Source organism: Chroicocephalus ridibundus, chromosome 13, assembly GCF_963924245.1.
Source record: "Chroicocephalus ridibundus chromosome 13, bChrRid1.1, whole genome shotgun sequence".
NCBI lineage: Eukaryota > Metazoa > Chordata > Aves > Charadriiformes > Laridae > Chroicocephalus > Chroicocephalus ridibundus.
This window is the reverse complement of record NC_086296.1, coordinates 4,411,831-4,430,345: the sequence shown is the minus strand read 5'-3', so window position 1 is coordinate 4,430,345 and position 18,515 is coordinate 4,411,831. Positions and strand designations below refer to the sequence as shown.

The window sequence follows — 18,515 nt, the reverse complement described above, 5'->3', positions numbered from 1 at the left end:
GCTTCACTTCAGCATCTTTTTGATCAAGTCAGTTCCTAACGTGAAATATTTAACTGCACCAACCTTGCAGGGATACCCAGTGAAGACAAGTGATTCGGTAATGAAGTGAGCAAAAATATCAGATGGATTGAATTACTGAATTCAACTCTACAAAAAGTGCAACCCATTTTTCTGAGAGGCAAACAAGTAGCAGTCAGCCACCAAAGCCACAGAAGGAGCTGAAATCAAAAGAGGTCAGAGCAGCAGAAATCAAGCAGAACTCCCAGCTACAAGGGTATATGCAAAAAACATATAACGTAATTTCATATTTTCCCTGGTAGGAATTTCAGTGCTGCCAATGGTGGTCATCGTTGGTCATTGTCCAAAGATGCACTGAAGAGACTACTTTCAAGAACTGACCAGTGAACAAACTTCAAAACTATTGCCAGACCCAGTAAGATGGTGAGGATAACTACATTTAAAAGACCTGAATGGTAGGAAGCAAAGAAATAGCAAATGTTTCTTTCATAATACAAACATTTAAAGAAGTCATTTTACACAGGTAGAGTGGACTTCACTTAAAAGATTATCCATGAAAGGAACGAGCTTATTAAAGTTATTTCAGTGCACCAAACCAAGACGCATGAAAACAGGACAGGTCAGCATCCTACACCACTAGTTCATGCAGAACCATGTCTGTACAAGAAACACAGGAAGTCTCTTCCAGAAGAGATTTTTGGAGAACAAGTGGTATTTCTCACATCCCTTTTGCATGAGCTAACTGAAAAAACCCAGAAGAGTGCCTGGCATAGGCTGCACGGACTTGGAGACAGACACAGCAACAAGTCTCACTGCAGGACAGGAGCAAGTACAAAAGTACCCTGAAACTGCAAGTCCTCCTTTCCCATGTCTTGGGTGACAGCTCCAGTTCATCCTGCAACCACACCCCCTAAAAACCACCTTCTTTAAAGCGCTATGATGAACATACAAGGCAGTATTTTTAAGTTATTCGCCTTTCCCAGTACATGTACACAAATGAAGTTTGCATTAGCTGTTGTGTACGGAGAGCATGGAGAACATCAGCCCCTCTCCCACCGCTTACACTGATGTAGCACACCAGCAAACCCACTCGGGAGCATCGGAGCCAGATCACGTAACTGATAACGTTCAGCTGCCAAGGAGGAAGCATCCGATGCTACACACCGGCAAGGAGCCCTTGTCACCCTCATTAGAGTACCATCAAAGTTCACTGTTCACAGCACTCCTTCAGTGGCACCAAAGTAACTCTACAGAAAGCTTCCTTTGCCTCAGCTGCAACTCAAAGTTATTTCCTCCCAGGGGCTCAGAACTTGAGCCACAGCTTTTTAAAGAGATCAGGCACAACATACTTCTCCTTTTAGGAAGCCAAGTTTTAAAGATCCTGTTTGGACCATGAAGGAAAAGCAGCGAGGCAGTTCAGCTAGGTTTTAAGCAGAGGCTATCCACATGCAGCACTCACTTCTGGTTGCAGACTGAAAGACTGGGTAGTAAAGTCACAAATTATTTGACATGCAAAATACATTTTAAAAAACTGACAAATCAGCTTCCTGTGGTCATACAAATCCGTTCAAGAGCTTCACCCCCCCCCCCCATCCATTGAAAGGAACCTTCCTGCGTTTTCCACATACTGGTTTGGTGCAAGGAAACTTGTTCCCTCAACACGTCCCATTCCTTTAACATCTGTTCTTTAGAAAGTGCTTTTCTGTACAATCAAAATTAGTACAAAAAACCCAACTCACTGGCAAAGTAGAAAGAAGGGCCTGTCTCCTTGCTGTATGGTATTTTGGGACATGCTGAATTTGGGAAATAGAAAGGTAAATTAGCCTCTTGCCACGTGCATACTTCCCGTCTTCTGGAAAGGTCAGCATCTTTTTTTTTTTTTCCTTTTTTCCTTTTTTTTTTTTTCTTTTTTTAAGATTGTAGAACCATGCAGATATTTTTATTTACTTAGGTGCTATTAGAGCTGGATATTTAGTTTTACAAATGAATGGAGATGAAACAACAAGTCTCGAGTAAGCCTTCCTTCTTAACTGTGACACTGAGGTCTTCAGTTCTTAATTAACACAAAAACAAACTTTATGTCAATTAATGGTCTATTACAGTCGACTGTAATAAGAAGGTTAAAACGTAATTACACTAAAACAGAAATTGGTCCCTTGCTTTTTTAAGCTATATCACTGTCATTCTTAACAGTTCCAAGACACCTTTGGTGACTGGTTCACTCTTAGTCCCTGGAGAATCCTCTGAAGTTTATATTATATCCACCATTGTACTATCAGGGTAATAGAATTTACTCTACTGCTGAGACAGAAACCAGATAAAGTTAGAGACAACACCAGACCAGTAAAACATATGCAGAAGGGGAAAGGGGAAGGGAGAATGGGGACAGGAATGAGAGCACAAAAAACAGGAAATGCATCTGTATAAAACCAAGGTCTGGTTTTACACAAGTTTCTTTTTAAACACAAAAGTTAAGTTTTTCGGAGGACTCCAGTTATCTGAAAACACAGGCAATTCAGCTACACAAGTTCATTGTCACAGGAATGCATATATCCACCCTCTAGTTAGAAAGCCAAATTTTCTACTAACAGCACAAGACAAGTTTGGGTCTTTGTGCGACAGACCAAGCAGTCAAAGCGTGGCCAGCAAACTCTACCAGCCCAGTAACATTGGTATCAGGGAGATCACACAGAGCCAACACTTTCGAGACAGACAGTACATTCGGAAACCAACGTGCAGTTTAGCAGGGTAAGAACGACAACTCCGCGTTCAGGGATGTGCATGTGGCAGTTAGAGGTGTGTGTACTGCTCTGCTTCAGCACTGCCTGCGTTTCAAACTCTCCTTGACAAGAACATCTAAGTGGCTCTCACGTCTCCAGAAGTTACGAGCTGAAGTGTGTAATGGACATTTTTATCGTCTGGCTGGTAGATGGGAAGAAAGATAGTTGCTTGAACATTGTCCTTCCCAATTGTGTTTTCAGCGGAAAAAACCCCATGATTTTAACACTCCTCCTTCATACGTTTAGATGGGTCTACTGGTGACCATGCAGCTCAGCTGCTCGGCTTCTCTTGAGCTCTTGTCAACAGCACGTTGTGAAACAGAAGCAGGACACTGGAACGACTGGCAAAGAAATCCCAGAAGCTCAGAAATATCCCGTTAAACAGCATTAGACAAAAATACTTTTCTTTAAACTGGAAGAGTGCTTATCAAAAAGTGTAGGTCACTGTATGTATTTTGGATTCAGCTGTCTCTTCCCGAGACAGGAAGGAAAACAAACCCCAAACTTTTGGCAGTGAGGGTCGTTCGCTTAACAGACCAACAGGCATTTCTCTTCACTGGCAGGCAGTTGCTACTTGCCACGGACTTTCAACTCATCCCAAGCCATTAGGGAAGATGGAGTTTCAGATCTCACCAGAAAACATTTCACACCTTAAGAATACTTCATAAGCAGCGCCCCCCAGCCCCCACGTCTCAGTGCAGTTGTCCTTGCAGACATCTTCTTTCTACCACATGCGCAGAAAAAAAATTGTGTGAATTTTGCAAGAATTATCTCAAAGAAAGCACTAGTACCTTGAAGGACAGAAGGGCACTATAGCCCACTGCATCCTGATATCAATGGGGGGGAAAAAATAAATGAAAAAAATAATATAAAAACCAGACAGCAATTTTAAAGAGACAAAAGGAAGTTGTTTGAGCAAGTGCTCCAGAAATCAAAAGCAGCAGTGGTTGCTGTTTCTCAGGAGGTCGTTATTCTGTACTTTCGAATTAGTTTTAAAAGAGGACCAGAATCAATGTGCATTGGTATATTTAGTTCAAAGATACTGTGGGTAAACTTAAGATTCCCAAAATACAGAACATAAGTTACGGATACTTTCTTATAGTCACTCAATCAGTTGTGAATGATTCCAGCACGTTGTTCGTTAGCAATGTACTCCATAAGCAGTATATATTTATCACCTTAGGCATATCTATATTTTTCCCAAACGTTCCCGTATCGATAAATGGAAGCTGAAGTGAACACATTACAGATGGACACATTTTGAGGAAACACAATCCATCTAGAGGCAACGTCTTCAAGTACTCAGCACATGGAGGACTTGCAAAAATCTGAATTGAGATAGTGCTGCACTACACCAGAAGTCATTTCGTGTGCAGCTGACTGTAAACTTTGTAGGTTACGGGTACATTTCAGCCAATTCACGTTCACTAGGCAATAAACACATCTGCACAAAAGTGTCTCATATGGAGTTCACGATCCAGTTGGGTTGAACGGTTTCAATAACAAGAATTTCAAGCACTTGATCGTTTACTGGGAAGGCAGGAGAATGTTTAGAAGAGTCCCCAAGTAGCTACTTGAAAAAGCACAGGAGGACATACAATTTCTGTCAAATCAGGTGCTCTTGGAAAAGTTATATTTAATTACATGGCAGGAAATACCAAAGAATTCTCAACTTTGACCCAACTTAGTTGTTTGCGCTGGTAGGTAGTCACATACCTACAACACACAAGCTGCAAAACCAACACAGAATGAGATCTAACGCTTGTAATTTAGAATATCAGTGAAAAAACTACACAGACACCTGATGAAAGCCAACCAAGGGAACAGGCTTGTACTTCAATGCTGTAGAACCCACCGGTTACAGAAGATAAGGATGGTGCACAATGGGAAATTGCTAGGAAGTCACATGCAACCATTCTGAATCAAATCTCAGATTATCTCATGTTTGGTTTTATTTTAATTAGGATTTGAGAGGAGAGTTTTCACCAATAAAGGTCTGAAAGCCTTTGATCGTTCACTTTATCGGAATTCTATTTAATCTAATGAAAAAGCAAACAGAAGATCTGTTTACATGGACACCTCAAGCACAAGAGTTGAAAAGATCAAAGTAATACAATTAGCAAGGACCTGTGAGGGAAAGACTTAATCTCTACAAGTAACTTCCACTTCAGCTTCAGGACAAATGAGCTGAAGTGTTCTTCCTCCAAGCGTCAAAAAAGGTGTCTCTCTATTATTTTTGTTTCTTAGCTATGTCACCATACCACTGCAGAGATCTGACAGGATGTTTTCAGATGGGTAAGACACAGGCTTTTAAAAATCAGAATTAATTTCACACTAAACTTCAGATTCTTAGTCTTTTAAGTTTTCATGACACATCATGGACTTCCATTAAGTAGCAGTGTAAAACTAAGTACCGGAAAACATACAAAGATGTCTAAAGGTAGAGAAAATCTTTTATTAGAATCTAAGTCAATAATATACGTGACCCAATAAAAGTCTTCCTCAGATGCTATAACAAGTATTGAAATGCCACGTTTTCAAGAGACCATCTGCTGTTTTGACATTTTATGACAATTTCCAAGCCTTCTAGCAACCTTGATTCTACCTCCTTCAATAGCAGGTTTTGCAGTGAGTTTTCTTCCTCTGAACTGGGCATTGATTTATCATACATTTATAACGCTTTAGTTGTTCTTTCACATTTTACTTTGTAACAAGGTAACCCACATTTTCAGCACTTCACTGTAAGTGAAATATGCCCATCTGATAATGCTGGAGACCTACTGTCAAAAGTCAGAGCAATACATGAGCTGTTTCATATACTTATTCTTGACTTACCAAAAAAGAAAGGTAAGCAACACAAGTTTTATTTTAACAGCAGTGTTCATACTGTTAATAATGCTAGTAGTATCATAAAGACAGCATTTCACTAGTTGTCAGAACTAAAGTCAAGTTTTGAAACTGAGGTCTTAGCCTTGCAATAAAACAAGTCCTAATTATAATCAAGAAACAATCAAGGGATGTTGTGTCAAGAGCATCAAGAGAACTTGAACAAACTTCTTTCAGCAGATATTCTTTAGCAGCTCCCAGGTTGAAAATTCATCTTGGTCACTGGCATCCTACTGAAATCAGCATACTTGAGTTTTCATTTTAACCAGGTGGCTCAGTTTTCAATGCTCTGCTCATCATCTTACGAAATATAAACCACATTTACTGGTGTAATCTGAGTGATACCCATGTTTGAAGCTTGAGATTAAATACATCCCTGCACAACGTAAGAACTTAAAAAGTTACATATAACACAAAACGTTTCCTACCATACATAGCATGCGTCTGTTCATGCGCACCATACTGTGTTGCAGAAGAAGATACTAAACCAGGCTGTGCGTGTGTTGGTGGTGCCATCATTCTAGCGTTGCCCTGTATTACAGGGCTATAAACATGAGGATGCTGCATTCAAGAAAAATAAGAAAACAGGCAGTTAACTGGAGGACCACCACAAAGAAACTAGTCTCATCTAAACAACAATTATGTATTTACAAACAGTAACGGCTTGGCCTCACTAAAGTGCAGAGCAAACTAAACATTTCATACTATCACAATTATCCTAATTGCTTCTAAAGATTTAAGGACATTTTTTGCAGTAGGCTAGAAACTGAGAAAAACCACTGGCATATCTAATTTCTGCCACTCTAATAACATAGAAAACTTACGTATGTAATAACATATTTATACAATTACACATGTATATTTAAAAGACTTTGAAGTAAGAGGAGTACAACAAATAGTTTATACTCAGAATATGTAAGTAGGAGATGCCCATGACCCGAAAGGAGTTCTTTAAAGAGCTAAAAAGGTAGTATCCGTAAAAAATGCCAACTTCAAAACTGCCCTTAAAATCTGTTACAGGCTTTGAAGCACATTACACCGCCACCAGGCATGCTCCAGAACACACAAACTGTTCAGAGTGAATTCTTATGACTGGAGACAACAGGGCATTTAGGACTGAGCCACTTACTTATTTCTGGTTTGACTTATCACGTACGCCAAAGGGACTCTTACCTGAGACTGGTAGTGTGGCACATGCTGCACAAGAGGCTGATTAGGAAACTGCTGGGGACTATATGCAACATATTGTGTTGAATAAGCAGGTGGCGTAGCTACAATTGGAGGGCCTGCTGCTGAGGCAGGATGCATCATGGTGCTCTGATGATGTTGGTCTTGCCGTTGCTGCGGCATATTTGGTACTACAAAGTAAAGAGTGCCTCACATTAGAAACACAGGACGAAGAACAACCATTTTCCTGAGAGGTTTTACATTGCAGTGTCACTGCGACCAGGTGAAATACCTCACCCCTCACCTTTAACCACGTATTAGAGCTCTATCAAAAAGGAACAGCACGAAAAGGAGTTCCTCCAAGAAACATTTGGTTTTCATCACTGCCTTTGAGCCATGTATATGGCCACAAACCCAGGCCTGCTTTTTTTGTGAAGGAAGGAAGAAAGGTGGAGGGAGAGAAAGACTGACAAGAATCAGTAACAGAAGAGAAAGGTTATATCAGGATACCTACATTAATCAGATTTGATCCTGTCCCCTTCAAAAGGCTTAATTCACCCTCTATGGGAACTACTCAGTAACTGTTCCATCAACTGGAAAGCTGAGTCTGTTAGAATTACTTGTGCTTATGGCTGAGGAGAGCAGAATAAAGGTCTCCATGCAGCCGTAATTTAAGGTATTCGCATCTTTTAAGCTCTGTGCTACCCCTCAGGATAGCAGAAAGCAACTTTTAGGTCACAGTCCACACTGAAGGGGACAAGTCAACCTATAAGAAGAGGAGGAGGAGGAGTAAGTAGAAGGATGAAAGATTAAGAGAGCAGAGCACTGTAGTGTGGGACTACCTGAGCTATCCTGGTAAGACGACCAACCGAACCACAGCAGCAAGGCACTCAGAACAAACTAATTCAGCCTACTAAGCAACAGGGCATGAGAGTTCAAGGTGAGCTCCAGCTTGCTGCAGTGAGACTGCGACTAAGAACTATGCTAACTCAAGCACCTGTAAACTCCACTGCCGTGTGCAATGTAGACAGACCCCTTAGAGAGAGGAAAGGAGGGAAATGTTGAAGATGTCAGTAAATTCACTCAATTATAATTGTATTTACACTGCAAATCACCAATAGAAAAAAGTAAATACAGGACCTAACTTGAACAGCACAAAGGCACTGAACTTTAACCCATGAAGCTCCTTCAGGACTATGCTGCACACAGAATGGATACGCAGAAAACAAGGAAACGTAACAAAGGAATTCAGAATGGGAGAGTGGCCTCCCACAGCAAGTGAGTCCACAGCAATATATTTCTGATTAAAACAACCAGTGTTACCAACCAGAAGATTTCATGGGTCAGGCCACAGTGAAGTTAGTGTGTTTTAAAACAGAAATACATTGCAGGTTTTTGTCTTCCCTACATTCGTAAAGGCTACTTGTTTATTTCTAAACAGCAGAACTGCTCTTTTAAACAATTTCCTCCTGCAGTGACTGGAGCTGCAGCACTGGAACCTATCCTCATGAACCGCTGAATAAAATCGCAAGAAAGCATGCACTGTGTAGAATTAGAGCATTATCTGAAACGTGACTATAAAAACAAGACCATCATTTTTCTGCTCCTTCGCTGCACTGCACAGAAGAGAGTGCATCTCGCCACACATGTTCTTGTCTCCACAGCCACAGGTGTCACTTGTTAAAAACATGGTATTGTTAGTCCAGCTGTTCAGTTACTGTTGCAGAAGGAATGCAAAATAAACTGGAACCAGCAGCAAGTTCCTTTCAGAAGAGTAGCATAGCATACTCCTTCTGAAGAAATAGCGATTTTGCTTGTTGACAAAAACACCCTTCTATTAAAGCACCACTCAGGGCTCTGCTGTAAACCAGTACAGAAAACCACTACAGAAAGTTCCCTTTAAACAAACCTGTAACATTTATGAAACGTAGAAGATGATCAGCTTACCCTAATGTTCCAAGTAACAGAGATGTTTTCCCATCTGTTAAATCACATTCCAAACCAAGCAACTCCCCATTAACTCAAACTTATCATGTTTTGTCTGAATTAGTTCATCTAGAAGTGCGTTAGTATTTCCACTTACTTCCCCTCATGAAAAACAGCATTTAAAATATCAATCGAAAACAAATTAACGTGGATTAGAAAATACACAAACATTCGTAATTTATTCATGCTGCATGCAGACTAAGAACCAAACAGGCAGTATTATTCTCACCTTTACCTGCTCTATATGTCTTGGCTTGGTTCACTGGCATGGGCGTCATGGGAATAGGATACAAAGGCTGAAAGAGAAGGAGGAGTTGAAGCTATGATATTCCTTTATAAAGCGAGTGTGCGTCTGGGTGGGGGCCCCACTCAGCTTTGATGTGTTTTACTCTGTTATGTTACATGGTTTAGTGAACTCTGCCTAACCTATGATATTTTCTTGGATGACTATGATTAAGACTGCATGTACAAACAACTAAGACCATATGGTTTGCAACAACCAGTCAAGTAACGATACTGCAGCTGCTTCAAGCAATGTACTAAATCAGACAGCTTTATAACAGTTAGATTTGAAATCCTAATTCCAACAACGACCAGAAACTAGTGGGATACAGCTGGAAGCTAAGGACGAAGAAACAGTTGCTTAAAACTTAAGAGAGTAAGACTATGCTTGGAGGACTAGGGAGGAATTCTGGGCAAATTAACAATAAATGTGACTAAGAACTGCTGGAATTTACAAGTGTTTGAGAGTATTAGAACATCTAGTTTGAGGGACCACTGGGTAAAGTCAGCTATGTAAATACTAAAACTGAACGACAATGTAACTGTGCCCATATTTACAACAGTAACATTTCACTGTTTTAACTCAGATCTCCCAAGCCTCCTCAACTTGCTGACAATCATCTGAAAAGTCTTAACAAGTGTGCAGCATACGCTGAGCTTTACCTGCACGCCTGGACTCACTGGAACCGGGTACATCATATTTGGTGCAAAACAAACAGGCTGAGTGTACACTGGGGTTGGCTGCTGATGACCCACCATGGAGGGGCTGGGTTGAGCTTGCGGACGAGGGGAGGTTGGTGTAGTAGAAGGTTTCGGCTACAAACAGAGTTCAGCAACGCACATGCAAGATTAGCTTGATTATCCTCCAAGTAAAAGGTTTGCTTATAAAGATCTACTCAAAGGCAACGTTAAACAGCATCAAATAACTTACTTGAGCAAAAGATCGAGGGTTGAACTCTTTTGCATTAGGATTAAGTGTTGATTTTCTAACTTGCCTAAACAAAGAACAAAAAATTGTATTCAGCATTATTCTTTTACAAGTGTATCGGCAGAACTCCCTAACAATTAAAATTTTAAAGAGATGAAATACCTCATTTCCATCTGTGAGTCAGATTTTTGAGAACTCAAACAACACATGGCATGCAAAAAGCCACTCTTACTATACTTGTCCATAAAAAAGTTTTCCAGTTGTTGTTACTACAGCTCACGCGAGCCAGGGAAACATTTAAATAAGCATTTATGCATGGATTAGGCATCAACAGGACCAGAGTTCTATATGCAGCTTTGCCGCTGACTCATGAGATGACTTTCAGTACCGTCACTTCACCTCTTGTTTTCTCCGCGTAACAGAGAGAACTTCTATCGGCCATATAAACAGTAAGATATTACACATTCAGAATAGCTTTTTCTACAAATGGCTAAATGCTAATAACAAACGTGCTTATTCTAAAAGGCATAATTACTCACTCAGAAGTATCTTTCTTCTCCTCTTTATCCTCTTTATCTTGTTTACTTCCAGGCCCAGATGTCTGTACACCTTGTGAAGTTACCTCAGGCCCTCGCTTTTGCTCAGAACTATTACTTATTGAAGGAGAAATACTTGGACTATTAGGTTTGCTACTGCCACCATTAGAGTTAGTATTACTGCCAGTTTCTATGATAGATTCTTTAGGGGTTGATTCTGTCTTTTCTTTAACTACATCTCTTGATTTTTCACCTTCTCGGGTTTTGTTTAGCAGCTGATCCACTGCATCTGAAGAAGAACTTGACTGTAACTGAAAAAAAACCAAGGAATATATTCAGTAAATTGATATACAGAACTAGGGAAAGAATCTAATGCTATCACATACACAGAGTAAAATACATTCCCACAGGCCTCAATATCTGGAAAACTACTTTGTAAAACACACATTTCCATTTCTACTAGAAAATAAATCTATGAACGTTGACAATGTTTCAAGCCTACACTGTGAAAGAAGCTATTTAGCGACTCAACTGACCTATATGTTGATTAGAAAGTGACAGGAAAGCTTAAGACAACCCTCTCAACTCATCCCCCTGTGTGATTTAACAGTAACGCTTGAAAAGCTAACGTGATTTAATAAACCATTGTAACTAGGAAATAAGTAATATGAATTCATCTTCGATTTTCCTCCACAAAACCCCTTAGTTAATTTTGAAACAGCTCTTCCATACGGAGTGTGTAAATGTGATAATAATTTGTACCTAATGATCAGGAAGGTTTCAAGTACTATTTTCAGTGTACAGTCAATATGCACATTTACACGTATTAGGCAATTGTACTAGTAAGAGTCAGCATTGATTTTATAATATCTAGCACGAATTCTTATAGATATTTTCATAAATTAAGCACGAGTAGCAAGGACCTGTTTTTGTGTTAACATATGCAGTGTATTCAATTCATTAAAATAATCTGGATGCACGTGAGAACTATGATACCATTAAGTTAACATTCCAAGAAACTTACCCTAAAGTCATTCTTAAATTTCTTTAAATCATCGATCTGTTTTCTATGTTCTGAAACAATTGGAGATACACCTGCCAAATATAAGACCAACGTTGTCCAAGCATTTCTAATACAGGTTTTATATACAACCTCTACACATTACTGAGTTGGAAAAAAGGTAACGTTTGCATATCCAAAAATGAAATACTGTGATGTTTCAGCTGTAACGTGGTATAATTTCACGAACTACGTGCACGAGCACACAAAAATACTCTGTGAAACCACAGCATTACATAACTGACATGTCTATAGCTCTAACGCATCGTAGCAAGACAGAAGCCCTGAGGTGCAGGGACTGCAGAACTCAGCTGAACACAAAGGAGCATGCAACAAAACCCTCAAAACATAATGTGCCAGCATTTCAAGACACAGCAAGCAAAGGTGAAACACTGACCAAGGTTAGGTTTACGGTTGGACTTGACGATCTTAAAGGCCTTTTCCAACCTAAATGATTCTATGATTTTAAGTTCAACAACATGAAAAGATTTTTTTTGAGAACTGAATGACAAACAATGCTGCAGAGAAAGCCAGATTTAAGGCATAATACGAAGAAGTACAGTTACAAAAAACTATGCCAATCACAATGCTCAGAAGTATTGTGAGCGTAGCTCTAAGTAAAAACACCCATTCAGTCCAAAGACAGCTGAAAAACAGCTTTGTGAGCAGGGAAAAGAAAAAAAAAAAAAGAAAAAACCCCACATGAAAATAAATCACACCATCCACATGAGCATCTCTACACATTTGGTTGATGAAAGGAGTCAAGAAATCCATTTAAAATTCGCAACTGCATGACCAAATTTTCGCTGTAGAACACCCAAGCCAGACTGTCTCCACGTCTTACTTAAAATGCTAACTAAAGCAGTCATTATAGCAGGTTTAGTGCTTGGAATTCCTACATTACTCAAGTACATATGAAAAGTTTTCAATACAAACCTTTGTTTTCAGGTTTGGGAAAACTAGGAGAAGTCTCACTTGGCTTTATATTCTCCTTGTTTCCGGTTGCAGAATTTTGCCTCTGGTCCTGAAGCCTAGTATCTTTAGCTAGAAAAGAAATTGCCAAAGTTATTCTCTTCTCAAACTGACCAAAGGGAGATTGCAAGACAGAAACAGAAGAAAGATTTAACCATGTTTACTTACGAAAGAAAAACTGTTAAGTTACACATTTTGCGCTACCTAGTTAGGGCCTGGAGGGTTATCCTTCCCCATTCCCCACCAAATGAAAACGTCCCAGTCAAACACAGAACCTCAGCCAGGCTGAAATAAATATAAACTGAGAGCAAATTACCCTCAATAGTCCAAGCTCTTGATACAGAATGCTACAAAGATTTAGAGAGTTCTTAGACATTTCACTGTGCTCTTGAATGTTTTTCCACCCCCCGCTTCCTTTCACTATGGTCAAATATCCTTTGAAACCAGTAGGCTACGTTTCTTTAAATCAGAAAACAGCCAGGAACTCAGTTTGAAAAAAATCCTCAATTAAGTCAAACACCTAAAAGCCCATACTCTTTGAAGTGCATAAAAAATTAAGCACACAGAGTTATCAAAAAGCATCTCCAACCTTAGTGTAACACTAGCATCATGAGAAACGGGGAATTCACTACACAGTAAAATTAAATGCATCGGAAGTTTTCCCATCATTTAGAAAGCAGCTTTGCTCTTCTACAGGCATATTCATTGTCAGAGATTAGTGAAAGGGAGCATCTCCAAGCTAGCAAAGGGTACTTACCTTCGCTGGAAGGGGTGACTGCTCTGTTGGATGCAGGGCTGGCAGGTGTAGGAGAGGCAGCTGGAACAGGCATGGCAACAGATTCAGTGGGAATAGTACCAGGCTGAGGAGAAGGCAGAGCTGGTCCCGTGGGAGTGCTGCTCTGCCTTGGAGACCTAGGCCTGTGTGTTTTAGGGGATAATCTCGGAACTAGAAACAAAGAGGAAAAAATAGTTATAGGATAAGTTTCCTCAGCTGCTCAGCAGTTTGCTTATTTTTAAAATGACTAAAAACATGCTTTAAAATACTTAGTGGAACATTATATAGTAATTGAAAACCTGTTTACCTTTCAGGTACATCTCCTAGTTCCTTACAATGCAGCATTTCACATAAGTGGTGTGATTTTTCTGCAGATTGTCCCCTAATATACACCACTGCCCTGCAGTCCCACCATGAAACTGCAATATGCTCCCCAGCCCCCCAGAAGTACAACTACAACAGCTCACATTAACACAGTTTCAGGCAGAACAGAAAAGGTGGCCAGGTCTCCATACAAACAGATGTAAAACATTTTTAAAAGGGCTGAAAAAACACATCCATTTTACAGCGTCCTCTTTTGGAGGTTTGCCAGCTGAAAAAAAACCAACATATCCTATTGAAAGAGGATTATTTGATGTATATTTGTGCCTCTGTGTTAAAGCAGCAAGGAAAGTTGTATATTCTTTAAACGGTAAGTTGTACCTCCTGCTTCCTGCTCATCCCACTGTGGCTAGTTTGTTGCTTTACATTTTATATTAACTTCAAGTGAGCAAGGAGAAAGAGGGCTAAGTCATTTAACAGTCCTACTTGCATGATAATAATATATAAAGTGGGGGATGGAGAGCAAAGATGAATCAGAGATAATGCCAGAACAGAAGAGTTGAAATCTTTTCCACAAGGCAATGGGTCTAGGGGGGGGTCTAATTCATACCTTCCTTCAGAAAAATGCATTCCCACTACACTCTTCTAGAATTCTAGCCCTGTTAAAGAGTACCAGACTCTGAACTGTCACTCACTTCCCCTTCAGTTCAAAAAAGCACCCAGCTGCTGTCAACTCACTAGAACATGGTCCCAACTAAAAAAGCTCAAGACTAGGGCCTGTGTCACAAGACTGAGCTTTACATTTCAAGTCAAATATTAAAAAAAATAAGTTAACTGATTCAAAAAAGAAGAGACACTGACTATATCCGCTACTACAGTACTTAGACAAACACAAAATGACCACTTAAAACCTGCATCATCTTAAAAGGAAAAATACATCCAACTTAACTTGAATATCATTTCATCTTCTCTATTAACACCAACATTCCTCTACCCAAACACCTCCTTCATTTGTAAACCACAACCCAGTTACGCTGCCATTAACCAAGTTCAGTGATGCAATGGAAAATATATAGCTTTCCTTCCTTTCAGTAACTTTCCTGAAAATAACTTCTTTCAACAACTAATTCCACATCTTCCCTTCCTTTCTCTTCACACACCATCTGACTTAACTTCTCTGCAGTTAAGACAATATTGCACTTGAAGGACCAACTCACCAACTACTTTACTAAGCTATCTGGGTACATCCTTCTCCCACTTCATTTAAGCAAGCTAAGTTAGCAGACCAGTGTTTATTCAGAGCCTGAATTGTCTAGAAATGCAGTATTCTGCTTAACATTCACACTCTAAAGTAGCCCTGGCAAGCCATCTGCAATAAGCCAAGCTTTACCTACCCCCACTGACAACTGATGACCACGTCCCACCTGAAGGGCTGCCTCGTGCCACTGCAGTAGTAGATGCTTCCCCTGGTGCATTATGAGATACAAATTCTAAGCCACTTGAAATTGTACCCCTACCAGTAGAGACTCTGTGACCTCGAGGGTGCCGTTGTGCCTTAGGAGACATCCGTGGAGGCCCTGAGAAAAAGAAGACAACCCCACACAATAAGTACTTAATGTCCATCACTATCAGTACCCAAACATACCGTTTTTAAAACTGGATTTAATCTATTAACTCTCAATAATGTAGTAATACAGTCAAGCCATTTACACTGACATCGACTAGAACCAGGATCCCCAAGACTAAAAAGGCCAAGCCATTGGTCCAGCCAGAGTACTAACACACTCATCGCTTCAAGTGAGCTGAGCTGTGAGCTACGACAGCTCATATTCATTGTTAATTAGAAGCTTTATCAGAATTGAAACAGGTATGCAAGTCCTGGATTTAAAATATTTGCATCCAAGCATCCAATATTGCTTACTGCAAGACAAGCCAAAAAGGGTAGTGGCCCGGTTCCCTCCGGATAAGCACAGTTCCAGGCTATCAAACATTCTCCAGAAAAGAAAAAAATTTCATCCCTTTTGTCAGGTGGTCAGTGATACCAAACGTGTATTTACAGAGTAGTCACCACTGGATGACCAATGCTCTTGGGGAATTTCAGCAGAGCTTTCTGCATCGAGGCTGAATTGCCTTCAGCAGGTCACAATTCATTTACAAGTCAGCAAAACTGCAACTAAACAAGTTACTGTTATCCCAAGGTTCAAGTCATGCATATTTAACACCAGAAGCTAAAGTCATAAGTGAATACAGTAATTCTGAACAGCTTCTACAGCTGCCATAGAACAGTAATGCTCAAGTCTAAGCAGCAATACAGTCTGTACAACCTAACAAACTTTTTCTTTACAAGACCAGACTCAAATGTTGGTATTTCAAAAGGAAAAACTGTGTATGAACAGAAGATAATCTGTCTGATTACAGTTCATTTTTAATGTAGGTCAATAATAGAGATCAGTTCAGATAATGGCTTTCTGGTTTCAGATAAGGTTCTAAACCATCAAGCACCTCTTCTGGTTACATAAATCTTTATAAATGTCAGCCTCTATTTCAACCATGAATCTAAAGTACACTTCAATCCAAATTACATACAGGCAAGTATTTTAAAGAATACACACTTTCCAGCAATCCTCTTCTAGTAGCAGAAATTAAACGTTGCAGTAAGCAGCAGTTCACTGCATGCCTGACAAATCAATCGCAAGCGCTAAAAAATAACTGAATTTGCATGTGGATTCTCAATATCTTACTACATAAAGAAAAGCTCACATCATTGATAAATTGACAGTAGCACGCCACACAGACATGCCTACTACCATCCACCTTCTGGTTATGGACCATCTCGAGCATTTATCAGGCAAGCTGTGGAACAGCGTTACTGATTCAATTAGCGGGACGACTGTTCTCTCCCCCGTGGCTCCAGTGGAGCCAGCTCCAGCAGAGACTGCAAGTTTCCAGTGAGTTTAGTATAACCGGTTTGCATTTTGCCAGGCTTGCTAGACCGTGCTGTGCAGGACAGTTTTTAAGTGCACTTAAATAAAATAAAAAATTTAAAATGTGTTCCTTAGTGTACCCTCAGAGGACAAATAAATTTAGTTCAGATACTTCTGCAGACAGCTACCGAAGCCTCACGGGTTAGCCTTTCTCTGCGTATTATTGACCGCCAGGGAGCTGACTTACTGCCCTGCCTCAATGCAAACAGATCTAACGTTTTCTACAGATTCGCCTTTGAAACAGTTTATCCTACCCCATGCCACAGTGCACTTCTCTGAATACAGCATTCTTAATTTTTATAATTATTATTATTGGCTTTTTACAAAAGGTAATTAAATTATTTAGTTAAATTTGAAACTGCTTTTTGTGAAACTGTATTAAAATATTTGGTATTTTATATAAATTTATATTCCTAAAAATGCCCTCTAAAGTTATCAGGTCCTGCATGTTGCTGTTGGTTAAGTTAAGACACTGAGCAGCGTTTACAAAGCTGAGTTTATTTCGTACCAACTTGGGCAATTTCACAGCTTTATTTTGTTTTTGTAAAGTTCTTCAAATAAAAAGGTTAATAGAAATAGTCTGATAAACTAAAGTTAAACACAAATTATAGGTTAAGTAATGAAGAGGAAAAACAATTTTGTAATTAAACTCACAAAGGAGTTAAACAAAGACAAACAAAAACATGAACAAATCGTGGTATTGTACCTTCTGAAGACATGCGTTTAGGCATAGTAGAGACAGGAGCTGGAGAACCATGAGCAGAGGGGTGAGACGGGGGCCTGGAGGGCCGCGAGGGGGGCCTGGAGGGCGGCCGTGTAGGGGTGGCTGCCCGAGGTGGAAGAGAGTTGGGACCTGACTGGTAGCGAGAAGGTGGGCGAGAGGAAGGAGATGGGCAAGGCGATGGCCAGGGAACACCTGACAGAACAAATGATATGAAGGAAAGTATAAAAACTAAAGAAAAATTATGGGGAAAAAGGTCAACAGAAAAAAAAAAGTAAAATATGACAAAATGATTTTTCATGTTTAACCCTTTGGGGATAGATTCGTTTATTTCTGCAACCAATAAAATAGTCTCTGCAAGGTTATTTCCTCCACTGCGGGTCAAATTTAACATCTGAATGTCACAAACTCCCCAAAGGGTTAATTAGAATCTACAAATACTACTAAGGAATAGACAGTAAAGTTTGATCTGTTAGCCTATTATATATATGTTCTACAGTATGCATCACTCTTGACAAGGTCTTTAAATAGCTACCAGAGGTTCTCAAACAGTGGTTCACATATAGTATTCGCTACACAAACTGCTACTTTCAAACCAAATGATGAGCAATATCAATTCTAGGAACTGTATCTTTACAAAAAACAGCGGTGTTCAGTGTCTGAAGCCTGACATTTATGCCTTTATCAGTTATCTGAAGTATTAATGTAGTATTTTAATCTAGGATATAGGGTTCTTTGTTTCCAAAACAAAGAAATTGAATTCACAAGCCATTCTGAATATTTTGTGTATATGATGTTCATTCAGCAGAGTAATAGGATGACAGAAACCACAAATACTACAAACAAATTTCAAGGTTAGCATTGTTTGGGCAAGACTCAGCTGTACACCCTTTATACAGCTGACTCGGTATTTAAAGAGGAAGTCTCACTTACCTTTAGATGTTTCTCAGACTTCCTCTCCAGATAGAGGCACTTGAGTATTACACATTTCTCATTTATTTGCAGCAATCTCATACTACAGCGTTTTTAACTTATAAAAATAATGCCTCAAGGACAGGCTACTGCTGAAATCCATCTCAAAAAACGGTGTTTGGTTTAT

At 39.7% G+C, this 18,515-nt stretch overlaps 1 protein-coding gene across 11 annotated transcripts in view; it reads right to left on the bottom strand.

The window, feature by feature from the left end:
• ATXN2 (ataxin 2) overlaps window positions 1–18,515 on the bottom strand; it is a 52,440-nt gene that overhangs the window by 10,137 nt on the left and 23,788 nt on the right. For 3 of the 11 annotated variants that reach the window (XM_063350874.1, XM_063350875.1, XM_063350885.1), the window contains 12 exons: window positions 17,402–17,611; window positions 15,106–15,288; window positions 13,373–13,561; window positions 12,580–12,687; window positions 11,608–11,678; window positions 10,587–10,894; window positions 10,051–10,114; window positions 9,783–9,935; window positions 9,067–9,133; window positions 6,858–7,042; window positions 6,113–6,245; window positions 1,758–1,811 (listed from right to left, as the gene is read on the bottom strand). In XM_063350874.1, coding sequence (XP_063206944.1) covers window positions 1,758–1,811; window positions 6,113–6,245; window positions 6,858–7,042; window positions 9,067–9,133; window positions 9,783–9,935; window positions 10,051–10,114; window positions 10,587–10,894; window positions 11,608–11,678; window positions 12,580–12,687; window positions 13,373–13,561; window positions 15,106–15,288; window positions 17,402–17,611 — 1,725 coding nt within the window. The remainder of the gene's footprint in view (window positions 1–1,757; window positions 1,812–6,112; window positions 6,246–6,857; window positions 7,043–9,066; window positions 9,134–9,782; window positions 9,936–10,050; window positions 10,115–10,586; window positions 10,895–11,607; window positions 11,679–12,579; window positions 12,688–13,372; window positions 13,562–15,105; window positions 15,289–17,401; window positions 17,612–18,515) is intronic. The other 8 variants (XM_063350876.1, XM_063350878.1, XM_063350879.1 and 5 more) reach the window with 7 other exon arrangements.